We start from the raw sequence: 23,357 nt of genomic DNA, 5'->3' as shown, positions 1-23,357 counted from the left end.
TTCTCTTGCGTTGGAGCAGAGTTTTCACTTATTTACAACCCAGCTTCTCTGGGCACGGTGGCTCACGCTGGGACTACAGGCATGCACCACCACACCCAGCTAATTTTTGTATTTTTAGTAGAGATGGGGTTTAATCATGTTGGCCAGGCTGGATTCGAACTCCTGACCTCAGGGGATCCTCCCACCTCGGCCTCCCCAAGTGTTGGGATTATAGGCATGAGCCACCGCACCTGGCCAGAATAGTGTTTTGTAAATAAAGTTGACTTCAGTATTTTAAGAAGTGGTCATCATGGGGCTGAGCAAGTGTTTTGGGGTCTGGGGCTGAGGCTGGGAGCTCAGAGTGGAGATCCATCAGGTGGTGTGAAGCAGGGTGGGGAATGGAAGGTTCCGGGTCTGAGGACCAGAAGAGGCAGAGGTAGACGCTCAGAGATGTGGAGGATGGTGAGTGGCAGGGGAGAGAAAGAGAAGTCCACGCTGGACCTGACCCTGCAGGACGACACACGTCCACCACCCTCGGTTCGGGTCTTCTGGCACATAACCCATTCCGTGGCCAGCTGGGCTTTCCTGCAGCACACAGGCCTAAAGGGAGTTCAGCTCTCCTTCCACTTTTGCAAAAATGGTTAGCAACTTCAAACAAAAGCATAGCAGACTTGCGACTCCCTCCCGATAGATTGCTGCTGCCTTTATGATGCGTTTTAATCGCCCTCCACTGGGAGAGAATGATGAATCGCCCCGCGCATCCTGTGGGTAACGGCTCTGGGAATCGTTTCTTTATTCATAAACCAGGCTTCTCCCGTTGCAGAGACAGTGAGTGTGGTGTTGTAACCAGCGAGGGGAGAAACAGGGGTCGTGAATTCATCTGATGCCCTGCAGAATTTGCATTTTATTGATAGTTTTCATTTCCTTCTATATTATATCATATTGAAGTCTGGTTTTGATGTGCTGGCCTGTGTTCCCAGAGAACAGCGGGGGGTATTTACTCATATTGACTGATGGCATCAACACAGATGCAGCATTGACGGCTTAATAAGTGGGAAGGTTGAAAGTTCTGGGGATTCCTCTCAGCTGCTGGGGAGACCGAGGGAGCGAGGAAGGCCAGCCTCAGTGTGGGACGTGCACAGGGCAGAGGAAGCTGCAGAGGCTTGGCTGGGAGTCAGCCTCGGCCAGCTGCCCATGTCAACCCTTCCTGATGCTTACTTGGCCTTTGGGCCTCGGTTTTCTCACCTGTAAAAGAAGAGATGAGACACAGCACTCCTGGAAGCACCCAGCATCCTACCTGGTCCGTAGTAACAGCTCACAATGCACTTACTGTGTTCTGGGGCTGGGCCAAGATTTCCTGCAGGTTATTGATTTAATCCTTCCTGTAACCCCTCCAAGTCAGTTTCATTAGTATTTCCATATTGCAGATGATCAAAGAGGCACCAGTCCAGCCCAGCCAGGGACTGGGCAGAGGAAGAGATTCTACTCTGGCAGGCTGGGTACAGCCCTTTGCTTATTCTCTCTGTTTTTAAACCTTTTCATTGGCCAGGCACAGTGGCTCACACCTATAATCCCAGCACTTTGGGAGGTCGAGGCGGGCGGATCATGAGGTCAGGAGTTTGAGACCAGCCTGGCCAACATGGCAAAACCTCGTCTCTACTCAAAATACAAAAAATTAGCCAGGCGTGATGGTGTGCACCTGTAGTCCCAGCTACTGGGGAGCCTGAGGCAGGACAATTGCTTGAATCCAGGAGGCGGAGCTTGCAGTAAGCTAAATTGGACCACTGCACTCCAGCCTGGCCAACAGAGCAAGACTCTGTCTCAGAAAAATAATAATAATAAACTTCATTATGGAAATTTTCAAATGCTTCAGATGTAGAAATAATAGTATAAGGAACCCAACTTCTCCACTATGGCACTTGCTCTAAGCTTGGTAAGTTTATCAGGTGTGAATAATGCTGTGTGTTCATTTGGAAGGACATTTAGAAATCTGTTGATGGCCGGGCGCAGTGGCTCACGCCTGTAATCCCAGCACTTAGGGAGGCCAAGGCGGGTGGATCACAAGGTCAGGAGATCGAGACCATCCTGGCTGACACGGTGAAACCCCGTCTCTACTAAAAATATAAAAAATTAGCCAGGCGTGGTGGCGGGCGCCTGTAATCCCAGCTACTCGGGAGGCTGAGGCAGGAGAATGGCGTGAACCCGGGAGGCGGAGCTTGCAGTGAGCTGAGATCGCACCACTGCACTCCCGCCTGGGCGACAGAGCGAGACTCCGTCTCAAAAAAAATAAATAAATAAAAATCTATTGCTATGAGCCAGGTGCTGTGGCTTGTGCCTGTAATCCCAGCTACTTGGGAGGCTGAGACGAGAGGATTGAGCCCAGGAGATCATGAGTTATGCTCATGCTACTGCACCCCTGCCTGGGTGACACAGCCAAACTCTGTCTCTTGAAAAAAAAAAAAAAAAGAAATCTGTTGGTATGAAAACAAAGTACCAAATTAGTTGCCCTTCTGGTTTGGGAGGGAGTAAAAAGCCTCTAATAGCAGCTCACTTTCAGAGCTCAGTATCATGCAAGGCCATGGGCTCTGCAAGCAGTAGGTGTTTACCGAATGAATGAGTCAGCACTGTATGCAAGCAGGATGCTTATGAGGAGCAGGGACATGACCCAGTGTGGGCTCTGGGCTGGGGTCCCTTTGCATGTACCATACTCTGCCCTGGGACCCTCTTACCCTCATTGCAGATGGCAGAGTGGACGGGGGCTCATGGTGTGGTTGGGTACCTCGGGCCCTGTGGCTGGCTGAACTGAGTCCAAGCTCCTCAGGTGGGAGTTCATCCTTACCTGCCTATCTTGGCTTCATCCCCACACCCTCGTCTACCCTCTGGGCCAGCTGACCAGAGCCACAGGTCCCCTCCCCACACCACCCCAGCCAGCACAAACCCCCTCACCCGTGATAGGCACCAGTGCCCTGGCAGGTCACGAGCCCTCCCCTCCCCACCACCTGCAAACCAGATGAGGGAGGGAGGCGGAGGGGAGCCGCCTGGTTTGGGATGGGCCTGTAGGTATGAGAAGGAGGGTGCTGGGACCTGCAGAATAGCTGCCTAAGACCTGCGGTGGCCCATTGTGGCCCACAGGGTTCTCTTTCTTGGACACCAGGTCTGAGCCGAGTTCTCTCACCAGGCCTCCCAGGACACCTCCCGGGACCCACCCAGCCTGGCAGGCTGCTCCTCCCACAAGCCTCCCAGCCCCTCCCTGACCCCAGGTGGCACCGCAGCCCCACTTGCCCACACAAGCACAGACAGCTCCTCCTCCTGTGTCCCCTCTCCTGTAAGTGGCCTTGCCGCTGTCCCTGGGATCTGTACTCCTTTCCGCGTCCGCAGCCTCCGCTGGCCTTGCTGCAGGCTGTCCCCACCCCTCCTCACCAGCTTCCCAGGCTCCATAGAGAAAGTCCAACCTCAGCCCTTGCCCCGGCGACCTTGACCCTCCCGCCCATTTGGGTCCCAGTAGCTCAGGGAGGCACATCTGTGACCTCTGAACACCCCCTGTGGTTCCTCAGTGACCAGGGGTCCCAGAGCAGACGCTGCTGTGCTCCCCGGCATGGCCTGGAGCTGGACACAAAGCCACTGCCCGCCGCCCCAGCTTCTGCTGCCTCTGCTGTTGCTGGAGACCGGCATCTGCTGCGTCTCTGCCCGGTGGGTGGAGGCCCCCACGGTGTGCTCCTCAGGGGGCAGCCGACGGTGGGCTGGGGGGCGGGGTGGGCCGCTGCTGTATCTTTCGGAATGGGGCTGGCCCTCGTCCGTCCACAGTTCCCGCAAGGTAACTTTGGAGTCTTTGGAGTTTCTCAAGTCTTTGGAGTTTCTCAAGTGAAAGGAGTATCTTTGTTGTTCATGGGATGGGGCTCTAAGACCTCCAGGAAGGGAAGGGCTGGAGGTTGACCTCACTCTGTGGCCTGTGATTCCATCAGTCCCACCGACGAAATGAAGCTTCAGTGAGGGCCCTGGATTTCCAGAGGTTCCGTTGGCCCCTCGGCCATCACCGGTTGGTGATGCTATGACGATGGGCGCAAAGGGGAGGCCTCCTAACTCCACGGGAGAGAGGTCACAGATGCTGTGTGGCCAGGACGCTCCCAGATCTCACCCTGCACGTCTCTTCCTGTGGCCGGTCCTGAATTGCGTCGTTTGTGATAAAACTGTAATTGTAAGTATAGTGCCTTCCTGAGCTCTCCAAGTCATTCTAGCAAATTAGCAAACAGGAAAGGGTTGTGGGAACCCCTAGATTTGTAGCCAGCTGGCCAGATGCATGGGTGGCATTCTCGTGTGGGTGCCCTCAACCTGTGAAGGGTGGTCTGAGCCCAGATAAAAGTCGTTGCAGACGTAGATGATGGGTGTGGCTGCCAGGGCTCCCACGGTTCTCGGAGAGGTGCTTGTGGGGCTGGGCGTGGACCTCCCACTTCCCCCGATCCCTTTCCCCTGGGCCCTGGGGCCTGGCAGGGGCTGTGTCTCTCTCCAGAGCTGAGTGCACAGCGGGCCCCCAACAAATGCTGGTTGAGCTGATCTTCCATTGGTCCAGTTATCTAGCACATCCCCCAAGACTTACACTTGCTCTGATTCCACAGATGATAATGCTACTCAGTTTTTTTTTTTTAATTTTTTATCCTGATGTTATCTTTCTCTTTCAACCCTAAAGGCATTGATTTGACTCCTTGTTTCTTCAGCAGCCATATAAATGATTCATCACTTTAGGAGCAAAGTTCTTTCCGCTTTTATCCCACAGGAGGCGGGCGCAGGCTCTGGGTCAGCCATGGAACCCTGGCCTCCGCAGTGGCAGACACTTTGTCTGGAAAACACTCTACTTTCAGGGGTAGCCATTGAAGATTTTCTGCCTGAAACTCCCACTTGGCAAGGGAAGCAAATAAAAGCGTGGCTTACAGTGCAACCCTTTAAAACAGAAGCTTGCTAAACAAATGGGAAGCGTGACCAGAATTCGTAAGGAACTGTGAAATGAAGAGGATGCTGTATTTGGAAGCTGTGAAATTGCTCTAGGATTCCAAACCTCAGAGTAGCTTCCAGGCTCCTGGGAAGAATCAGATGCGTGGCCTAAATAAAAAATAGTCCCCTGGCCAGGCAGCCAGGGCGGGGACATCAAAGAGTTCACACACGGTGCGTGTGTGTGTGTGTGCACTCATGCCAGTGTGCGTGTGGGTACATGCATGCACGCAGGTGTGTACTTTTTTTTTTTTTTTCTTTTTTTCAAGAGACGGGGTCTCACTCTGTTGCCCAGGCTGCAGTGTAGTGTCATGGTCCTAGCTCACTGCAGCCTCAAATTCCTGAGCTCAAGTGAGCCCTCCACCTCAGCCTCCCAAAGTGCTGGGATTACAGGCGTGAGCCACCGTACCCAGCCAAGTGTGGAATCTTGATTCATGACCTTTCATAGCTGAGGGGTGAGTAAGCTCACTGCCATCCCTTCTCGTTCCAAGGACACACTCTGAGAACAGTTGTAATGACTTTTTTTTCTTCTTGAGACAGCGTCTTGCCATGTCACCCAGGCTGGAGTGCAGTGGCGCGATCACAGCTCACTGCAGCCTCGACCTCCCGGGCTCAAGTGATCCTCCCACCTCAGCCTCCTGAGTAGCTGGGACTAGAGGCGCATGTCACCACAACTGCCTAATTTAAACAATTCGTAGTTTTTGTTTGTTGGTTTGTTTGTTTTTGAGACAGAGTCTCGCTCTGTCGCCCAGACTGGAGTACAGAGGCGAGATCTTGGCTCACTGTACCCTCTGTCTCCCGGGTTCAAGCGATTCTCCTGCCTCAGCCTCCTGAGTAGCTGGGACTACAGGCGTCCCGCCATCACACCTGACTATTTTTTTTGTATTTTTAGTAGAGACAGGGTTTCACCATATTGGCCAGCCTGGTCTCAAACTCCTGAAGGGACAACCCTAGGGGCTCTCAAAGCCACCAAGGCTGCATGTGGCCTCTCCCTCGTGTGTCCTCTCCCTGTACATTACCCTCCTGGGCCCGCACCACTGGGGTTAGAACCCCTGTCTCTGTGCTCATGGCCAGAGGAGCTGCTCCCATCTGCAACAGCATGTCCACAGACTGGCCCGAGGGCATTGTGGATAGGGGGCAACAGTTTTCCTGAAGAGGTGGGGTTTAGTGGGAAGGGGTGTAGAGTCAGGAAGGAGGCGGCGGAGCATTCCAGGTGGAAGCTCGGGCAGGAGGATGCCCTTGAAGAATTGAAGGAAGGCTGCTGGGCCAGGTCCTCAGGGGCAGAGAGGAGGCCAGTGGGGGCCTCGGGGACCAGAGTGGAGGGGTCTCCATGTTCCCCACTCCTGACGACAGCCCGGTGTGGGTTTGGGCTCCCTCCCCACTGCCTGCACCCCTTTGTGCCGCGTTTTCACCCTTGGCACGTGTTGTGCCACAGGCTGTTCTTACCTGTGTCCTTGTATGTTTAATTGTAATGAAGACACTGTGGGTGCTGGGAAGTGGGGCAGCCCATCAGTTCTCCGTGTGCCTGAGCTGTGGCCCTGGAATGAGAAAGTGCGGGGAATCCGGGGGGTGGGAGGTGGGGGGTGACATCAGACTGCACTTGAGTCACTGTCAGAGTCTTCCCGAGGGTGTCCTGCACGCAGGGGGTCCTCTCTCTCAGGGCCCTGGGCAGAGAGGAGGAGGAAGGTCTGAACCATGAGGTCTCCAACCTCCTCTGGCCGTTTGTGGGGTGGGGCAAGGCGGGGTCGGGGCTGGGAGAGGAGGGGCAGCTGTGTCTGCAGGCACGGAGGATGGTCTGCAGGGCCCTCTCCTTTAGGAGTCTGTTCTATCTTTTCTTTGAGACAAAGTCGTGCTCTGTCATCCAGGCTGGAGTGCAATGATGCGTTCTTGGCTCAGTGCAACCTCTGCCTTTCGTGTTCAAGTCATTCTCCTGCCTCAGCCTCCCAGGTAGCTGTGACTGCAGAAATGTGCCACCATGCCTGGCTAATTTTTTTGTATTTTTAGTAGAGTTGGGGTTTCGCCATGCTAGCCAGGCTGGTCTCAAACTCCTGACCTCAAATGATCTGCCCGCTTCGGCTTCCCAAAATACTGGGATTACAGACATGAGCCACTGCACCCGGCCTGTTCTGTCTTTTTATCTCACTAAGCGCCTGGCCCAGAGCCTGGATTCTGGGGACAGAGATAAGCAGACCCAGTCCCAGCTCTCAAGGGGTACCCCTCCCTGCAGCTGTCCATGTGTGGGGGGCACCCCTCCCTGCAGCTGTCCATGTTGGAGACACAGATGTGTCAAGAGACACAGGGTAGCCCGGGCTATGACGGAGGGCAGGACTGAGCATCTGTACTCCTGAGGGCTCCTGTATCCCCGACATGAGGTCATGCCCAAGAGCCACTGTCCCCCAGGCCACGCTGGCCTCCACCGTGGCCCAGAGTCCTGGGGTCGGGGGTGGGAGGAGGAGGCAGAATAGCTACATCCTGCCTTTGAAGTCAGATGTGTCTCGTTTTAAGTCTTTGGTGCAGCCTGCTGGCTGGCTTTGCACTGATGACTTAACCCTGCTGGGCCTCCGTTTTCTATCTATAAAGTGGGGGGATTATTTCCAGGGTATGGCTGGTCGTGAAGATGAATTTTGGCCATGTGTGTAAAGCCACAGATGGTGGACGCTCACTCAGCAGGTGTCGCCTTCGAGGAATGCTGCTGCCTGTGCCTCCCAGCTCAGGCTGGGCTGGCCAAGGAGGCTGCTTTTTGCTAAGTGCCCGAGGGTTTTCTAGGAGAAGGTGGCACAGAGGCTCACCTGTGTCTGCTCTTCCAGGGGACGACCGCTTTGGAAGACGCGTTGTCACGTTCAGCTGCTGCCGGATGCCACCCTCCCATGAGCTGGACCACCAGCGGCTGCTGGAGTGAGTGTCCTGCCCCTCTCTTTCTGTCCCTGACTTTCCATGTTGCTTGTACCCATCCCTTCACCCCACCTCCCTCTGAGTCACCTGCTCTGTTCTGGGGCCTCCTTTGTGAACTTGTTGGTGTGCAGAGCTCTTGCGCTCATGAGCCTACTGGAGGGCCATCTGTGGACACCCCGGTCCCTGGGCTTCCGTGCACCATTCATTAGCATAGTGGGAGCCGGGTTTGGTTTCCTTTTAGCCACCCGAGCTGTGGGTGCCTCCCTTTGGAGTTAGGGACAGTCCCCTGGTCCTAGTTGTAGACCAACCTTGCAGATGACATGGCTGCCAAGTGCCAGGCCTCCCTCACACACTGTCCCTTTGAAACCTCCCTGGGCCTCTCTCCGGGAACACCTTCGGAGCTGTGTGAGTTTCCTGTGGCTGCCGTAACAAAAGACCACATGCTTGGCAGCTTACAATGCTCTGAGTGGACCTTCCTTGGTTCTGGAGGGCACCAGTCTTGAAGGTCAAGGCAGCGGCAGGGCTGCACTGCCCCTGGAGGCTGCGGGGGAACTTCTGGCCTCTTCCAGCTCCAGGGGCCCCCGGATGACTGGTGGCCGTGTCATTCCCTTCTCTGCCTCAGTCTTCACGTGGCCTTTTTGCCTCTGTGTCTTCCCATCTCATAAGGTCACCAGCCACTGGACTAGGGCCACCCTAATCCCATAGCACCTCATCTGAACTAATTGCACCAGCAAAGACCCTATTTCCGAATTAGGTCACACTCTGAGGTTCTGGGTGGAATTTTGGGGGGTGCCATTCAAACCCAGGGCAGAAGACAAGGGGCTGCTGCTGCTGCTGCTGTCGTTGGCTCAGCAGGCATCTATTGAGCACTACTGTAGGTGAGGCACTGCATAGATAGTCACTGTATCAGGGCCCACCTGTGAGCTGAGGAAATCAACACTGTGGTTTGGGAGAAATGAAGCCAGGAGATGACTCTGACACACAAGGTAGTGGGACATGGAAGGGACTGAGCGAGGGGTGCCTGGACCCCATGTACCTTGTATACACCCAGTGCTACCCAGGTGCCCATGGGCTCCACAGCTGGTACGGGGTGGGGGGCCATAGAAAATCCAGGTTGTTGTTGGTTTGCCATAACCAACAAGCGCCAGGAGCATTGAGAAGAGGAGGTCTCAGGCCGTTTCCCAACTGACTTGGTCAAGGAACCTTTTACTGCACTGAGCAGAACCCTCTGAAGGGACAAGCCCAGGGGCCCTCATAGCCACCAAGGCTGCGTACATGACCCTTCCCGGGCCTGCACCTTCCGTTCCCCCAGCCTTTGCATGCAGCGCCCCCAAACACATCCTCCCTTGCATATGTCCCCTCGTGTGCTCACCTCTATCTTGTGCCATTCCTCTACTGTGGCTGTCCTCTCTCCACCCCCAACCACCATGCACACAACCCCTCTCATGCTCACACCCCCTCCCATGCTCACACCCCCTCCCATGGGCCCACCCCCTCATGCACACACCTCTTCCCATGTACACACCCCCTCCCATGTACACACCTCCTGTGCTCACACCCCTTCCAATGTACACACCCCCTCCCATGTACACACCTCCTGTGCTCACAACCCTTCCCATGTACACACCCCCTCCCATGCACACACCCCCTCCTGTGCACACACCCCCTCCCGTGCACACACCCCCTCCCGTGCCACACCCCCTCCCGTGCACACTCCCGCTCCCGTGCTCACACTCCCGCTCCGTGCTCACACTCCCGCTCCCGTGCTCACACTCCCGCTCCCGTGCTCACACCCCCTCCCGTGCCCACACCCCCTCCCGTGCTCACACCCCCTCCCGTGCTCACACCCCCCATGTACACACCACCTCCCATGTACACACCCCCTCCCGTGCTCACACCCCCTCCCGTGCACATACCCCCTCTCCTGCACACATCCCCTCCCCTACACACAGCCCCTCCCGTGCCCACACCCCCTCCCGTGCCCACACCCCCTCCCGTGCCCACACCCCCTCCCGTGCCCACACCCCCTCCCGTGCACACACCCCCTCCCGTGCACACTCCCGCTCCCGTGCTCACACCCCCTCCGTGCCCACACCCCCTCCCGTGCCCACACCCCCTCCCGTGCTCACACCCCCTCCCATGCTCACACCCCCCATGTACACACCACCTCCCATGTACACACCCCCTCCCGTGCTCACACCCCCTCCCGTGCACATACCCCCTCTCCTGCACACACCCCCTCTCCTGCACACATCCCCTCCCCTACACACAGCCCCTCCCGTGCCCACACCCCCTCCCCTACACACAGCCCCTCCTGTGCCCACACCTCCTCCGGTGCGCACACCCCCTCCCATGCCCACACCCCCTCTGGTACACACACCCCCTCCCATGCCCACACCCCCTCCCATGCCCACACCCTCTCTGGTGCACACACCCCCTCCCATGCCCACACCCCCTCCCCTGCACACACCTCCTCTCATGCCCACACCTCCTCTCATGCACACACCCCTCCCGTGCACACACTTCTCCATCACTAAGATGTGTGCTCAGCACAGACCGGGTGTTCAGAGTGAAAGGCTAACCTAAACTAGATTGACTCATGGGTCCTCAGATGGCTGTCACATGACCCCCAGGCCACCAGACCCCCCTGCAGGACTGAGCCTTCTCCAGCCCAGGACGTCTTTGAGTCCACATTCTTGAGCTCTGGCCCGGGCCTCCGGACCTCTTAAGTCTGCCTGCTTCTGTCCCTCTCTCCGTCACCCTTCTCAAAGCCGCTTGGGCCTCCTGCCCTGCACCCTCTGCACTGGCCGTTTCCCATTGCTCAGAAGGCAGCACCTGCCCCTCCCCTGTGTATGGCCTTGGGCGCCCTGTCACCCTCTTTCATCTGTCCCTGGCTGCTGGTGTCTGCTGTGCTGGCCACACTGCTTTCATAAGGCGGCCACCGAGCCTCCTTCCTGGTGAAACCCCCGGGCCCAGGAGAGCTGCTGCTGGGGGAAGAGTTGGCAAAATAGCGAGAGCAGCGTCGCTGCTGGAATCCCTGTCCAGGTGAGTGAGCGCTCCCCAGGCCCAGGGGAGAAGCTCAGTCTCAGTGGAGGGAAGTTAGGTTCTCAGGGCCTTGGAATTTGCTCCCTGATAGTGAACTGGTTGAGCTTCATTCCTGAGGCCGAGCCCTGGCCGATCTCTGGGTGTCCCTGGAAACATTTATTGTGCCCTTGTGAGGACAAGGAGCACGGCACCTGGCCTGCCACGGACTCCCTCACTGCTGGGGACAGCTCAGGACATGACCCTGCGGGGAGGCTGTGCCTTCCGCCACTTCCAGATGCCAGCATCTAACTGCTAAAGCCAAGGAACTCAGGGAGTAGATTGCGACCTGGAACCCCCAACTCAAGATGAACAAAGACACGATCGGATCGTAGAAGCACCCAGAAGACTTTGGGCTGGTTGCTTCATGAGAGTCCCCCCGATATATGCATCCTATCTGGTCTGTTAAAGAATCTTGGCTGGGCGCGGTGGCTCACGCCTGTAATCCCAGCACTTTGGGAGGCCAAGGTGGGTGGATCACGAGGTCAGGAGATCGAGACCATCCTGCCTAACACGGTGAAACCCCGTCTCTGCTAAAAATAAAAAAAAATAGCCGGGCGTAGTGGTGGGTGCCTGCAGTCCCAGCTACTCGGGAGGCGGAGACAGGAGAATAGCGTGAACCCGGGAGGCGGAGCTTGCAGTGAGCCGAGATCGCGCCACTGCACTCCATCCTGGGCGATGAGCAAGACTCCATCTCAAAAAAAAAATCTTCCGACCACAGCTGAAACTGCAGTGGCGAACGCAGAGACCTCGCAGGGAGCAGGTGCCAGGAGCAGCTTCCACCGGTGATGCTGCTGCACGGTGAGACCTGCAGGATGCATGGGGCGAGCTGGGATCCTGGGGCTGGTTACCCCAGACAGTGAGGCTGGCTTTCCCCAGAGGGTGCTCACTCCAGTGAGGAGGTGATGCCAGCCTGCTGCCCACTCTTGGTGTTTACCAGGCACACAGGGAGAGACGGATGCCAGATTCAGGAAAAGTTCATATCCTGGGGTCGTCTTGAGAGGACGCATTCCCTTGTCAGGTCATTTAGGCATGGAAAGACCCGTGACCTGTGGGTCAGCTCTCCCCGGGGGGCTGCTGCTGGGCCAGGAGGGAGCTCAGGATTTGCTGTTCTTACAGAGACAAAAGTGCCTTCGAAGACAGAAAGCGAATTGGTGGTTGCCAGGGCCTGGAGGAGTGATGGGGAGAATGACTGTTCAATAGGTGGAGGAGTGATGGGGAGAATGACTGTTTAATAGGTGGAGGAGTAATGGGGAGAATGACTGTTTAACGGGTCTCGGTTTTCTTTTGGGGTGATAACAATGTTTCAGAACCGTAGAGAGGTAATTGCACAACTTTGTGAATACACTAAATGCCACTAGGTTGTTCACTTTAAAATGGTTAATTTATGTTATGTGAATTTCAACTCCATTGGACAAAAAGCACCCCTGACAACAAATTGGTACCTTGTGCTCTTTTATGTGCTTATCCAAGATTCCTTTACTATTAGGTGGAAGTAGTAAGCATGGCTTCCATGAACAGTTGTATAGGTTGTTCACTGCACAAGGCTAACCAGATGAGAAGCTACCATCAGCTGTTACTCTTTTCACTCAGTACGGGACAAGCATCTTCCCAGAGGAAAACGCATCTTTTTCTAACTCATGTAAAGGTGCTCTGTGGGCTTCTTGGCCTTGATAAGAAGAGCCATCAGGCTTAGCCTTCTCTGCAGCCTTTATGAAAAAAACACTCCGTACATTATCCTCTCTATCCATTTCAACCGGATGGCTTTTCTGTGGCCAGATGCATACTCCTATTTTTGAAGTGGATGAAGAAACAAGTCTGTCTTTGAAACCCAACTGGTAATTTAGTTAATGACTTCCTGTGCTGAGCACGTGGGCAGATGCGTTGACACCCAGAGGATTTTAGCACACTGAACAGAAGGCACCTGGAGGAGCCCAGCACTGGGGCCAGAGAAAGGGTTCCTGCTTTTACGAGCAGGCGTCCAGAGTGGGAAGATGAGCTGTGCAGAGACACTGGCTTCAGTTTCCGTTTCTCGAAAAAGTCATTTGCGAAATGCGAAAGTGACTATCCTGGGAAGCAAGGACGAGTGAGAAGTTCTCAGTGGCTCGGGGACGCTTCTACCCCTCTGTGTTCAGGTGGAAGTCTCGACCTGTTCTTCTGAGAGTGACTCAATAAAGGATGACCTAGGCGAAGTATGCCCCAGTGGCTTAGCCCATATGGCGTTCAAGACAGGCGATGCGCTGGAAGATGAGTGCTGAAGGTACTTCCACCATGGGTGATCTGAAATCATGCATGGTGTGAGGTCAGATGTGCGTGATTTCTCCACATCAAAGCAGACAATGGGATGGGAGCAGGCGTGGATGGCAGCCCAAGGCTCTCAGAGACGCTGAGTGTGTGGACGCTGGAGTCAGGTTGCTTGGTTCGAAGCCCAGCTCCGCCCTTGACTGATTCACCTCTTTGAGCCTCAGTTGACTTGTCTATAAAATAGAGATAATAGTACCTGCCTGCTAAGGTCATTGAGAGAATTGAATGTGTAGAAGGCCTGCAGTTCAGGTGGTTTGGGCTTTTGACAGAGGGCACTCTGACGTTGCTTATAAATCAGATGCACAAAGGAGAAGCTGGCATCCTTGGTCTCCAGGCTTCCGGGCAGTGCAAGACCAGCCGAGCATCTGCAGATAGACACAGGCAGCTGGGGCTTTCTCCTGAGGCAGTTCTGGGGGCATCTGTCTGCAGAGCACCCCGCCCACAGTCTCAGAGAGCGGGACCACCTGGGTGGATTAATTACAAGATGTGCTCCAGGTGAGAACCTGGACAACCTGAGCTGAGGGATCATGGCCTGACTGGCTCAGTGTCAGGCCCTGGAGAGTGCTGATGGAAGGTGAGGAGGTCCTTCTGCAGCCCTTCCTCCTGCAGATAGCAGGGCAAGCCCTTTCCCACAGGTAACGTGAAGACAATGCTTCCTCGGTGCAGCAGGGCAGGATGGAACGTGGTCCATGGGAAGTGGGTAGAGCCTACACCATAGGGGATGGCAGGTGACAGACGCAGAGCAGTGTCAGGATTCTGACTTTATGATGAAAAGCAAAATGTTAGAGGCTCACCTGGAAAGAGGGAGTTGCTTGCCTTAGAAATGCAGCAAGCAGCAGGGCGTCTGAGGTGGAAGGGCCTATGGTATTGGGGTTAATGGCAAGGGCTAGCAGTCAAGCATTCCTGGGTTCGAATCCCAGCTCATCCTCCTCGCGAGTTTCCCGGGGCTGCCGTAACCATGACCACACATGTGGTGGCGTAAAACCAGAAGTGTATTCTTTCACAGTTCTGGAGGCTGGAAGTTCAAAATCAAGGTGTGGGCAGGGCTGTGCTCCCTGCGGAGGGAGAATCCCTTCCTTGCCTGTCCAGCCCATAAAGGCTGTCGGCAGTCCTCAGCCTTCCAGGGCTGGTGGCCACGTCACGCTCTGCTCTGCTCTGCTTTGCTTCTGTCTTCACGTGACCTTCTCCCCTCTGACTTCTCATCTTCACGTCTGCCTTAGAGGGATGCATGTGATTGCACCGAAGGTTCGCCTGGGTAGTCCAGGATGAGCCCCTCCTCTCAAGGTCCTAAATTTAATTGCACCTGCAAAGACCTTTTTTCCCAGATAAGGTCATATTCTCAGGTTCCACGGATTTGATAGATTTCTTTCCACGGCCCATATTTTCTCCTACCACATCCACTTACTAGTTGTGTGACCTTAGGTAAGTCACTTAATGCCTCAGCCTCAGAGGTCATCTGGGAAATGAGGACCGGGGCCCCCGGTGCATGGAGTCTCCGTGTGGCCCAGTGCTGGCACCCACTGGGTGACCACAGCTTCCGTTGTAGGAAACGTTGGGTTTCAATAATGAGCAGATGATTTTCATAACTGAATCTTCTGTGTTATGCCCAGGTATTTGAAGTACACGCTGGACCAGTACGTCGAGAACGATTATACCATCGTCTATTTCCACTACGGGCTGAAGAGCCGGAACAAGCCGTCCCTGGGCTGGCTCCAGAGCGCATACAAGGAGTTTGACAGGAAGTGCGTGCCCGCAAGCCTTCAGGGACGTGCGTGTGGGCTAGGTGTGGCAGGAGGAGGCATTGTGGCCACAGGTGGTCACAGAGTATGCAGTGGGGGAGGGGCCTGGAAGGGCAGAGGGTAGGGGGTGAGCAAACGTGGGGCAGTAGGGGTTCACCACCCCTCTGGGCTAAGACTTTGGAATCCCGGGCAGAGAAGTCTTTCTTTTCCTTTATTTTTATTATCTTTTTTTTTTTTAAGAGACGGTCTCGGCCAGGCACCATGGCTCATGCCCGTAATCCCAGCACTTTGGGAAACCAAGGTGGGTAGGTCACCTGAGGTCAGGAGTTCCAGACCAGGCTGGCCAACATGGTGAAACCCCATCTCTACTAAAAATACAAAAGAAAAGAAAGAAAAGAAAAGAAAATGTCACCCAGAAAAGAAAGAAAGGAAAATGTCGCCCAGGCTGGAGTTCAGTGGGCTCTAGCAGTCCTCTTGCTGCAGCCACCTGAGTAGCTGGGACTACAGGTACGCATCACCACACCCAGCTAGTTTTTCTATTTTTTTGTAGAGACGGGGATCTCACTGTGTGGCCCAGGCTGGTCTCGAACTCCAGGCTCAAGCGATCCTCCCACCTCAGCCTCTGGAAGTACTGGGATTACAGGCGTGAGCCACCACGCCAAGCTGACACCCTTGCTCTTAAAGGGCCAGATAGTCAGTATTTTAGCTTTGCAGGCCAGTCACTCTATTGCAACAACTCTGCCGGACCGTGTTCCAGTAAAACGCTATGGACACTGAAATGTGAATTTCATGTCATTTTCACGTGTCATGAAATCTTCTTCTGTTTCTTTTTCAACCACTTAAAAACACAAAAAGCCATTTTTAGCTTGCAGGCTGTACTGAAGCAGGAAGCAGGCCGGGTTCGTCCTGCGTGCCCATTTGCCCACCCCGATCCAGTGAATTACTGGCAAAGAAACAACTTCATGACTGTTTCTCCACTAAGCCCTCTTCTTGCCTGCACAGCCCTTTACAGCCTGCAAGGGGCATTCTGATGCCTACTACTGGCAGGATGGGCAGTTCCATTTTACAGATGAGGACCTAGGCCCCAGAGAGCAAGTGACTTACCTGTGGTCACTCAGCTTGGGTGTGGTAAGGCAGGACCCCACCCCAGGCCCCCGCCTCCCTCCCCCACCCCACGCTACTCACCACTCAGCCATGGCCTGGAGTCGGCGGACTCTTCCTGAGGGACGTCCTGCCTAGCAATCAACTTTGCAATATATCTGGCTCATAGACTGCGGCGGTGGGCGTTGATGTGGATATCCTAGATTCCTCTGGGTTTTCCTTCTTCGAAGTCCTTTCAAACCTGTAACAGAAATCTGCTTCACAGACAGCCTGAGTCAGTGGGACAGTGGGAAGCAGTGCTTGAATGTCCCAGAAATCCTTCCTCCAGTTGCCTTTTGGGTCCGCTGTCATTATCAATAGGACCTTTGGAGGGACTTCTTGGTTCCCTGTCCCATGTCTTAGGCAAAGAATTGTTGCTGCATTTTGTAGTCATTTATTGGGCACCTGTATAAGCTGGAGATGGCCTAGCCCCAGCTCATGTCCTCCTCCAGGAAGCCTTCCTGGGTTGTCCTGGGAGAATCAATAGCCCCTCCCCTGCAGCCTCACTGTCCCTGAGCAGACACCAATCCTAACACTTAGGGGTTTGTGAACGGGTCTGCCTCCTGCACTAGGCTGTGACCCCTGACCTGTCTCTGCATCCCTTGCAGGTGGGAAAGGGTCTGCATATGGCAGGCTTTTTTTTTTTTTTTTTTTGAGACAGAGTCTCATTCAGTTGTCCAGGCTGGAGTACAGTGGTGAGACCTCGGCTTACCACAACCTCCGCCTCCCAGGTTCAAGTGATTCTCCTGCCTCAGCCTCCCGAGTAGTTGGGACTACAAGCGTAAGCCACCATGCCCGGCTAATTTTTGTATTTTTAGTAGAGACGGGGTTTCACTATGTTGGCCAGGCTGGTCTCGAATTCCTGACCTCGTGATCCGCCTGCCTGGGCCTCCCAAAGTGCTGAGATTACAGGCGTGAGCCAGTGTGTCCGGCTGGCAGGCTTTTAATAAGCATTAGATGGGAGGATGGAGAAGTGAAGTGGTACTGGCAGGAAGTACCAAGGTTCCAGCCAGCGTAATCAGGAAGGCTGCATGGAGGAGGCAGCCTTTGAGCTGCCCGTGGAGTGGTGGGCAGGGTGTTGTGAAGTGGCAATCACTGGATTTTGTTTCTGGTACAGGGTATGGCCAGGTGCAAGAAAGAGCAGGGTGGACTTTGGTGCAGTTGGTGGGGGGCTGGACTGTAGGGTTCACGTGGGGAGCCGTGGAGGAAAGCAGCAAAGGAGGGAGGGGCACAGAGGATGCTGGACTGTGTTTATGAGGCAGCAGGGAGCCATGGCAGGTGCTTGAGGAGAGGTGAGTGGTGTGTTTAAAGCAACCCCTTCAGGAGGCTCAGGCTGACACAGCAGGATGTGCACAGTAGCCCTGTCTTGAGCTAAAGCAGCTGAAGGTTTTGCCCTCTGCACTTCCCCACGTGACAATCGAAGATGCACCCCAGATTCCTTGAGGTACCTTCCCCCCACTTCTCAGTTGCCAGAAATCAGCTCAGAGAAACAAACCCGAAATCAGCCCAGGTGGTTCCCCTTCCCTTTCTCGAGGGGGCTGCCGGTTTGCACATCAGGAACAGGTCATTCCCGCTTGAGAGACAGCAGCAGAATTCCTTAACATCCAGGTAAGATGTGCCGGTGGTCGATGTATGAAATCTAGCTGGCGAGTTGGAATCTGTGTTGCCAGCAGGGACTTGTGAGCAGTGACAAAGCACCAGCCCGGGGAAGGAGGCCGGCCTTGCTGCAGCCTGGGGAGGCTGTCAGGGCTCTCATATTGAAGGGCGTTGATAAGCAGAGCCACGCAGGTGGGGAGACTTGAAGCAGTGACTTCCAACTGGCGATCATTTAATCTTGGCCAAAGGGGGACTAGGCAGGGAAGAGAGGAACGTGACAGCCGTGGCCTTCAAGTCATCAGATGAAAGAGGCAGACTTGTTCTGTGTGACTCTCCCACTCCCCAGGAGGGTGGATAGGGGTGGGTGTTAGGGTTAATGTTACAGATCTCGGCTCAGGAGAAGCCAAAAGGAGGGACACTCTAGGCATCAAACTACCCAAAAGTGGAGTGTCTGCAGGGGTGGTGAGTTCCCTGTCGCTAGAGGTACCTTTCTTGCCCAACCTGATGGTTTTGGACTGAAATATTCAAGAAGGAAGTGTTGGGACTGGGAAGAGGAGAGAGAGAGGGAAGCTCACCTGGTGTTCCATTGTGTGGGCGGCTGTCGCATTGAACCAGCCTCTGGCCGGCTGACGTTTAGGTTATTGCTGGTTTTTTGCCATCATAACCAACACGGTGAGCTCCTTCTGGTCTGGGTCAGCTCCTGGCAGGGGAGGTGTTGGCCGAGAGGCTCTGTGCGGTTTTAATTCTGAGAGCTGTTGCCAGATTGCCCCCAGGTTGTGCTCCAGACCCCCACCCCACCCTGGTGTGAGTGAGTGCCTATAAACAGGGCTCCGACCTGCACGTGTGCCTGTGCGAACTGTAAAGGGCTGCAGGCGTGCCTGGCGGGGGCAGTGGGTGAGGGGTCCTGATTTTCCCTGAGTTTATTTCATTCTTTGTTTGATGTCCTTAAATTGATCCCGTTGAGAGAAGTAACATTCTGAGACTCAGAGTGGAGGCAGCTTTTTTGGGGTTATTGGGCGTGGGGTGTTTCTCGGAGCCTGGCAGCCTGAAGTCATCCCCCGTTTCCCTCCTCAGATACAAGAAGAACTTGAAGGCCCTCTACGTGGTGCACCCCACCAGCTTCATCAAGGTCCTGTGGAACATCTTCAAGCCGCTCATCAGGTGTGTGTGACTGTGGGAGAGGACCCTGCTGGGGTTGGAGGTCCCTCAGTGTCCGTGGGACGGCCTTCCCTATCCACGTGCCACGGAGGGCCCGTCTCCAGGGTGCCTGTGGATCTGGGGCTCCCCACCCGCTTGGGGGTCTGTGGGGGGTCACAAGGCCGGCCCAGGTCATGGACAGGAGTGCTGGCCTTTGACACCTGTGGGGTTTGCACCTGGTGTTTAGCCCCCTGCCTTGACCTGAGCCCCCACACTGTGCGACCACCTTCGGGTTCCGTGAATTTCCAGAGGGACTCACAGATCTCAGGAAAGCTGTTACCTTCACTGGTGTGGTCTGTTACAGAGACAGGGCACAGATTTAAGTCAGCAAAGGTAAAAGGCACACAGGGCTGAGTCCAGGAGGTCCAAGGGCAAGCTCCCAGCTGTTCTCTCCACGTGGTTTCACACACATAGTGCTCCACTCTCCCAGCAAGAATGTGTGGAGGAGGAGGGAGCATGGCTGGCCAGGGAAGCTCACCGAGCCTTGGTGCCCAGCGTTTTTGTTGTGGGTCAGTCATGTAGGCACGGAGAATCCACCCGGCTGACCTCAGTCACTCAGTCTCCAGCCCCTCCTGAGATGAGATGAATACAGCCCAAGGCCCCCAAGCTCAATCACATTTTTGGCACAAACTGTGGTGTTGGCCCAAGGCCTCCAGTGTGCAAAGACATTACCAGGCTGACTCTTCCAGGGGCTGAGAGGTTTCCACCCAGGAGCAGGTCGCCCATGGCCAGGCTTCTTTTTGGAATAGGCAGGGCTTGGACACCCCAAGCCACTATGCCCAGCTAAATTTTGTTTTTTTAGTAGAGACAGGGTTTTGCCATGTTACCCAGGCTTGTTTTGAATTCCTAAGCTCAAGCAGTCCTTCAGCCTTGGCCTCCCAAAGTGCTGGGATTATAGGCATGAGCCACCTCACCTGGTCCTGTTTTAAAATGTTTTTAAGCTGGCTGGGAGCAGTGGCTCACCCCTTAATCCCAGCACTTTGGGAGGCTGAAGTGGGCAGATTACCTGAGGTCAGGAGTTCGAGACCAACCTGGCCAATATGGCGAAACCCCGTCTGTATTAAAAATACAAAAAATTAGCGGCGCGTGGTGGCGGGCACCTATAATCCCAGCTACTCAGGAGGCTGAGGCAGGAGAATCGCTTGAACCCAGGAGACAGAGGTTGCAGTGAGCCAAGATCGCGCCATTGTACTCCAGCCTAGGCAACAAGAGTGAAACTCCTCAAAAAAGGAAAAAAAAAATCTTTTTTTTTTTTTTTTTTGAGACAGAGTCTCGCTCTGTCGCCCAGGCTGGAGTGCAGTGGCCGGATCTCAGCTCACTGCAAGCTCCGCCTCCCGGGTTTCCGCCATTCTCCTGCCTCAGCCTCCCGAGTAGCTGGGACTACAGGCGCCCGCCACTTCGCCCAGCTAGTTTTTGTATTTTTTAGTAGAGACGGGGTTTCACTGTGTAGGCCAGGATGGTCTCGATCTCCTGACCTCGTGATCCACCCGTCTCGGCCTCCCAAAGTGCTGGGATTACAGGCTTGAGCCACCGCGCCCGGCCGTTTTTTTGTATTTTTTAGTACAGACGGGGTTTCACCGTGTTAGCCAGGATGGTCTTGATCTCCTGACCTCGTGATCCGCCCGTCTCGGCCTCCCAAAGTGCTGGCATTACAGGCTTGAGCCACCACGCCCGGCCGAAAAAAAATCTTTTAAAACTACCCTTTTGTATTAATTTGATTCCAATATCTTATGCACCTTATATGGCAGGCACCGCAAAATGGTACTGTGAAGTCAGCCACATTTTCCCCATTTCAAAGAAGAAGAGGTTGATTCTCAGAGAGGTTACACCCAAGGTCGCACCACGAGGAGGGGCATGGGCTGGGATCCAACCTGAGCCTGTGTGGCTCTGCCCCTCATCCTGCCTCGTGCCTGGACGTAAGCAGCTGCCAGGAGAGGACCACAGGAATTGGGCTGGGACTCTGGAGCCCAGACTGGGCTCCGCTGCCCGTTGCCTGTGAGGTCTTGGGCAGCCACATAATCTCTCTGTTCCCCAAGTCTTCATTCGTAAATGAAGGAAGTGGAGGAACTCTGAGGCTCTCAAACGCCCACACACAAAAGAGCCCTGGGTCTGGCCCAGACCTCCAGACTCACACCCCCGCAGGTGGTGCCTGTGGCTGCGGCTCTAACAAGAACCCAGGGACTGCCGCCCGCCGTGTTGGGAGCCCCTGGCTGAGCTGGCCTGTGGGCCCTTTCCCGAGGGGGAGAGGCAAGTGGTAGGGCTCTGGCTGCGTCTGCCCCTGAGTCCATGTTCGACAGAGCCTGGCCTGCAGGAGGGGTCAGGGAGGCTGCAGAGAGGAAGGTGAGGGGCTGGGCATGGGAGGCCTCCCTGCAGCTCCGAAGCGGGCACCTCTGTCCCTGAAAATGGTTACTGCAGAGGGGCAAGGCTCCCTTTGCCCTTAGTGGGTTCCTTCCGCCCATCACACAGGGCGTTGACAGCACTTTACAGCCCGGGAAGACCCTCTGGCAGCCTTCCAGCAGAGACCGGACTGTCCCCGAGTCCTGTGGAGTCTAAATGGGCAGGCGGTGAGGACACTCCCGCGGGGGTCCCACCAGCCCCTTCCCCTGGGGAGCTGGGGTGCAAGGACGAAGACAGGCGCCGCTTTCCTCCCTCCCCTTGTCTTTGGTGTGAGGGGCACACTGCGCTTTGGTGACTATTCTGCAGCCCCAGCCTTCAGCCCTGTTCCCTGGCCTCCTACCTGGCGGCGTCCTTGAATACAGAAACCTGGCAGTCCCCGCCCCCACTCCCCCGGCCCCCGGATCCGATTCTTTCTCGTCCACTAGGGGGAGCCAATGCACACAGCTCGGCCTCCCTCCGGCTCCTTTGGGAACTACCTGGCACTGGGCTGAGCGTTGGGCTGACCCCTGGGCTGAGTGTTGGGCTGAGCGTTGGGCTGGCACTGTCCCTTTGGATCCTCCTACCTGTCATGATCTCCATATTTTTTGTTTTTGCAATGGTAACTTGAATTATTTTGATTTCACAAAATAACTTTGAAAATACATGAACACTTTAAGACTTTCTTTTTTTTTTTTGAGACGGAGTCTTGCTCTGTCGCCCAGGCTGGAGTGCAGTGGCCCCATCTCAGCTCACTGCAAGCTCCGCCTCCCGGGTTTACGCCATTCTCCTGCCTCAGCCTCCCGAGTAGCTGGGACTACAGGCACCCACCACCTCGCCTGGCTAGTTTTTTTGTATTTTTTTAGTAGAGACGGGGTTTCACCATGTTAGCCAAGATGGTCTCGATCTCCTGACCTCATGATCTGCCCGTCTCAGCCTCCCAAAGTGCTGGGATTACAGGCTTGAGCCATCGCGCCCGGCCAAGACTTTCAAATTGTCATAAAATAACATAAAATATCTTCGGTTTGGCCGAATACATCACTTTCCTTTTCCAGTAACAGTATAATTCTTTACCCACATTAATAGTTGTATATCTTAGCTGGGCCCAGTGGCTCATGCCTGTAATCCCAGCACTTTGGGAGGCCGAGCTGACCAGATTATGAGGTCAGGAGTTCAAGACCAGCCTGGCCAACATGGAGAAACCCTGTCTCTACTAAAAATACAAAAGTTAGTCAGGCGTGGTGGTGTGCACCTGTAATCCCAGCCACTCAGGAGGCTGAGGCAGGAGAATCACTTGAACCCAGGAGGCAGAGGCTGCAGTGAGCTGAGATCACACTACTGCACTCCAGCCTGGGTGACAGCGAGACTCCATCTCGGGGGAAAAAAAAGTTGTATATCTTAAACATATACAATAAGGAAATAATACTGTCCCACAAAATAAAACTCAAGTGATATATTTATGACAAAAACCAAACCTAGACTGTCATAAAGAAGGGGAGGATTACAGGCTTCTGTATAAAGGCATGCCCACATCCATCTGTCCATGATCCCCACTTTGCAATTCATGCTGAGCCTTGTTACTAATAGCAATCGTCGCAGCAAGCATGTCCACCAGACATCAGGCAGTGGACTAGACGTGCAAATAGCCTTGCATTGTCTTCTGCCCTCACTTAGGAGGGGGAACCCCCGCTTTCAGACCCAGGCCCTGAGAGGGAGTGAATTGCCCTGGGGCACAAGGGGAAGGAGGAAACGGAGTTGCTGCACCTGGCCAGGGCATGTCTGGTCTTATGGCTGCGCTACTCCCTGGGGTCCCAGAGACTGTCCTGGAGACAAAGCTGGAGAGCCTTGTTGATCCCCGTCCTTAGAAGAGGTGGCCAAATGTGAAGCCACCGTTGACCCCAAAACCACCAGCAGCTGAGCTTGCCCTGGAGCAGGCGTCAACCTCAGAGGTTGTGCCAGTGCCTTAGTGCCCCCTGCCTAACCTGCATCCCCCAAAAGCGCTTCTTGGCACTTCCGCACTATCTCCTGTATCTATGCAAATTCAGGGCAGATGTAAATTGGAGGCAGATATTT

General features: G+C 54.9%; 1 protein-coding gene across 2 annotated transcripts in view; it reads left to right on the top strand.

Annotated features, from left to right (window-relative positions):
- ARHGAP8 (Rho GTPase activating protein 8) overlaps nt 1-23,357 on the top strand; it is a 95,238-nt gene that overhangs the window by 33,859 nt on the left and 38,022 nt on the right. Inside the window, exons 3-5 of one of the 2 annotated variants that reach the window (XM_033233650.1) lie at nt 7,770-7,857; nt 14,850-14,981; nt 18,789-18,875. In XM_033233650.1, the coding sequence (XP_033089541.1) occupies nt 7,770-7,857; nt 14,850-14,981; nt 18,789-18,875 (307 nt within the window). Of the gene's footprint in view, nt 1-7,769; nt 7,858-14,849; nt 14,982-17,013; nt 17,727-18,788; nt 18,876-23,357 lie in introns of those variants that run through there. The other variant, XM_033233651.1, reaches the window with a different exon arrangement.

The sequence above is a fragment of the Trachypithecus francoisi genome, unplaced genomic scaffold (genome assembly GCF_009764315.1).
Source record: "Trachypithecus francoisi isolate TF-2019V2 unplaced genomic scaffold, Tfra_2.0 Lachesis_group14, whole genome shotgun sequence".
Taxonomy (NCBI): Eukaryota; Metazoa; Chordata; class Mammalia; order Primates; family Cercopithecidae; genus Trachypithecus; species Trachypithecus francoisi.
The sequence above is the reverse complement of the archived record's forward strand: the minus strand, read 5'-3'. Positions and strand labels throughout refer to the sequence as shown.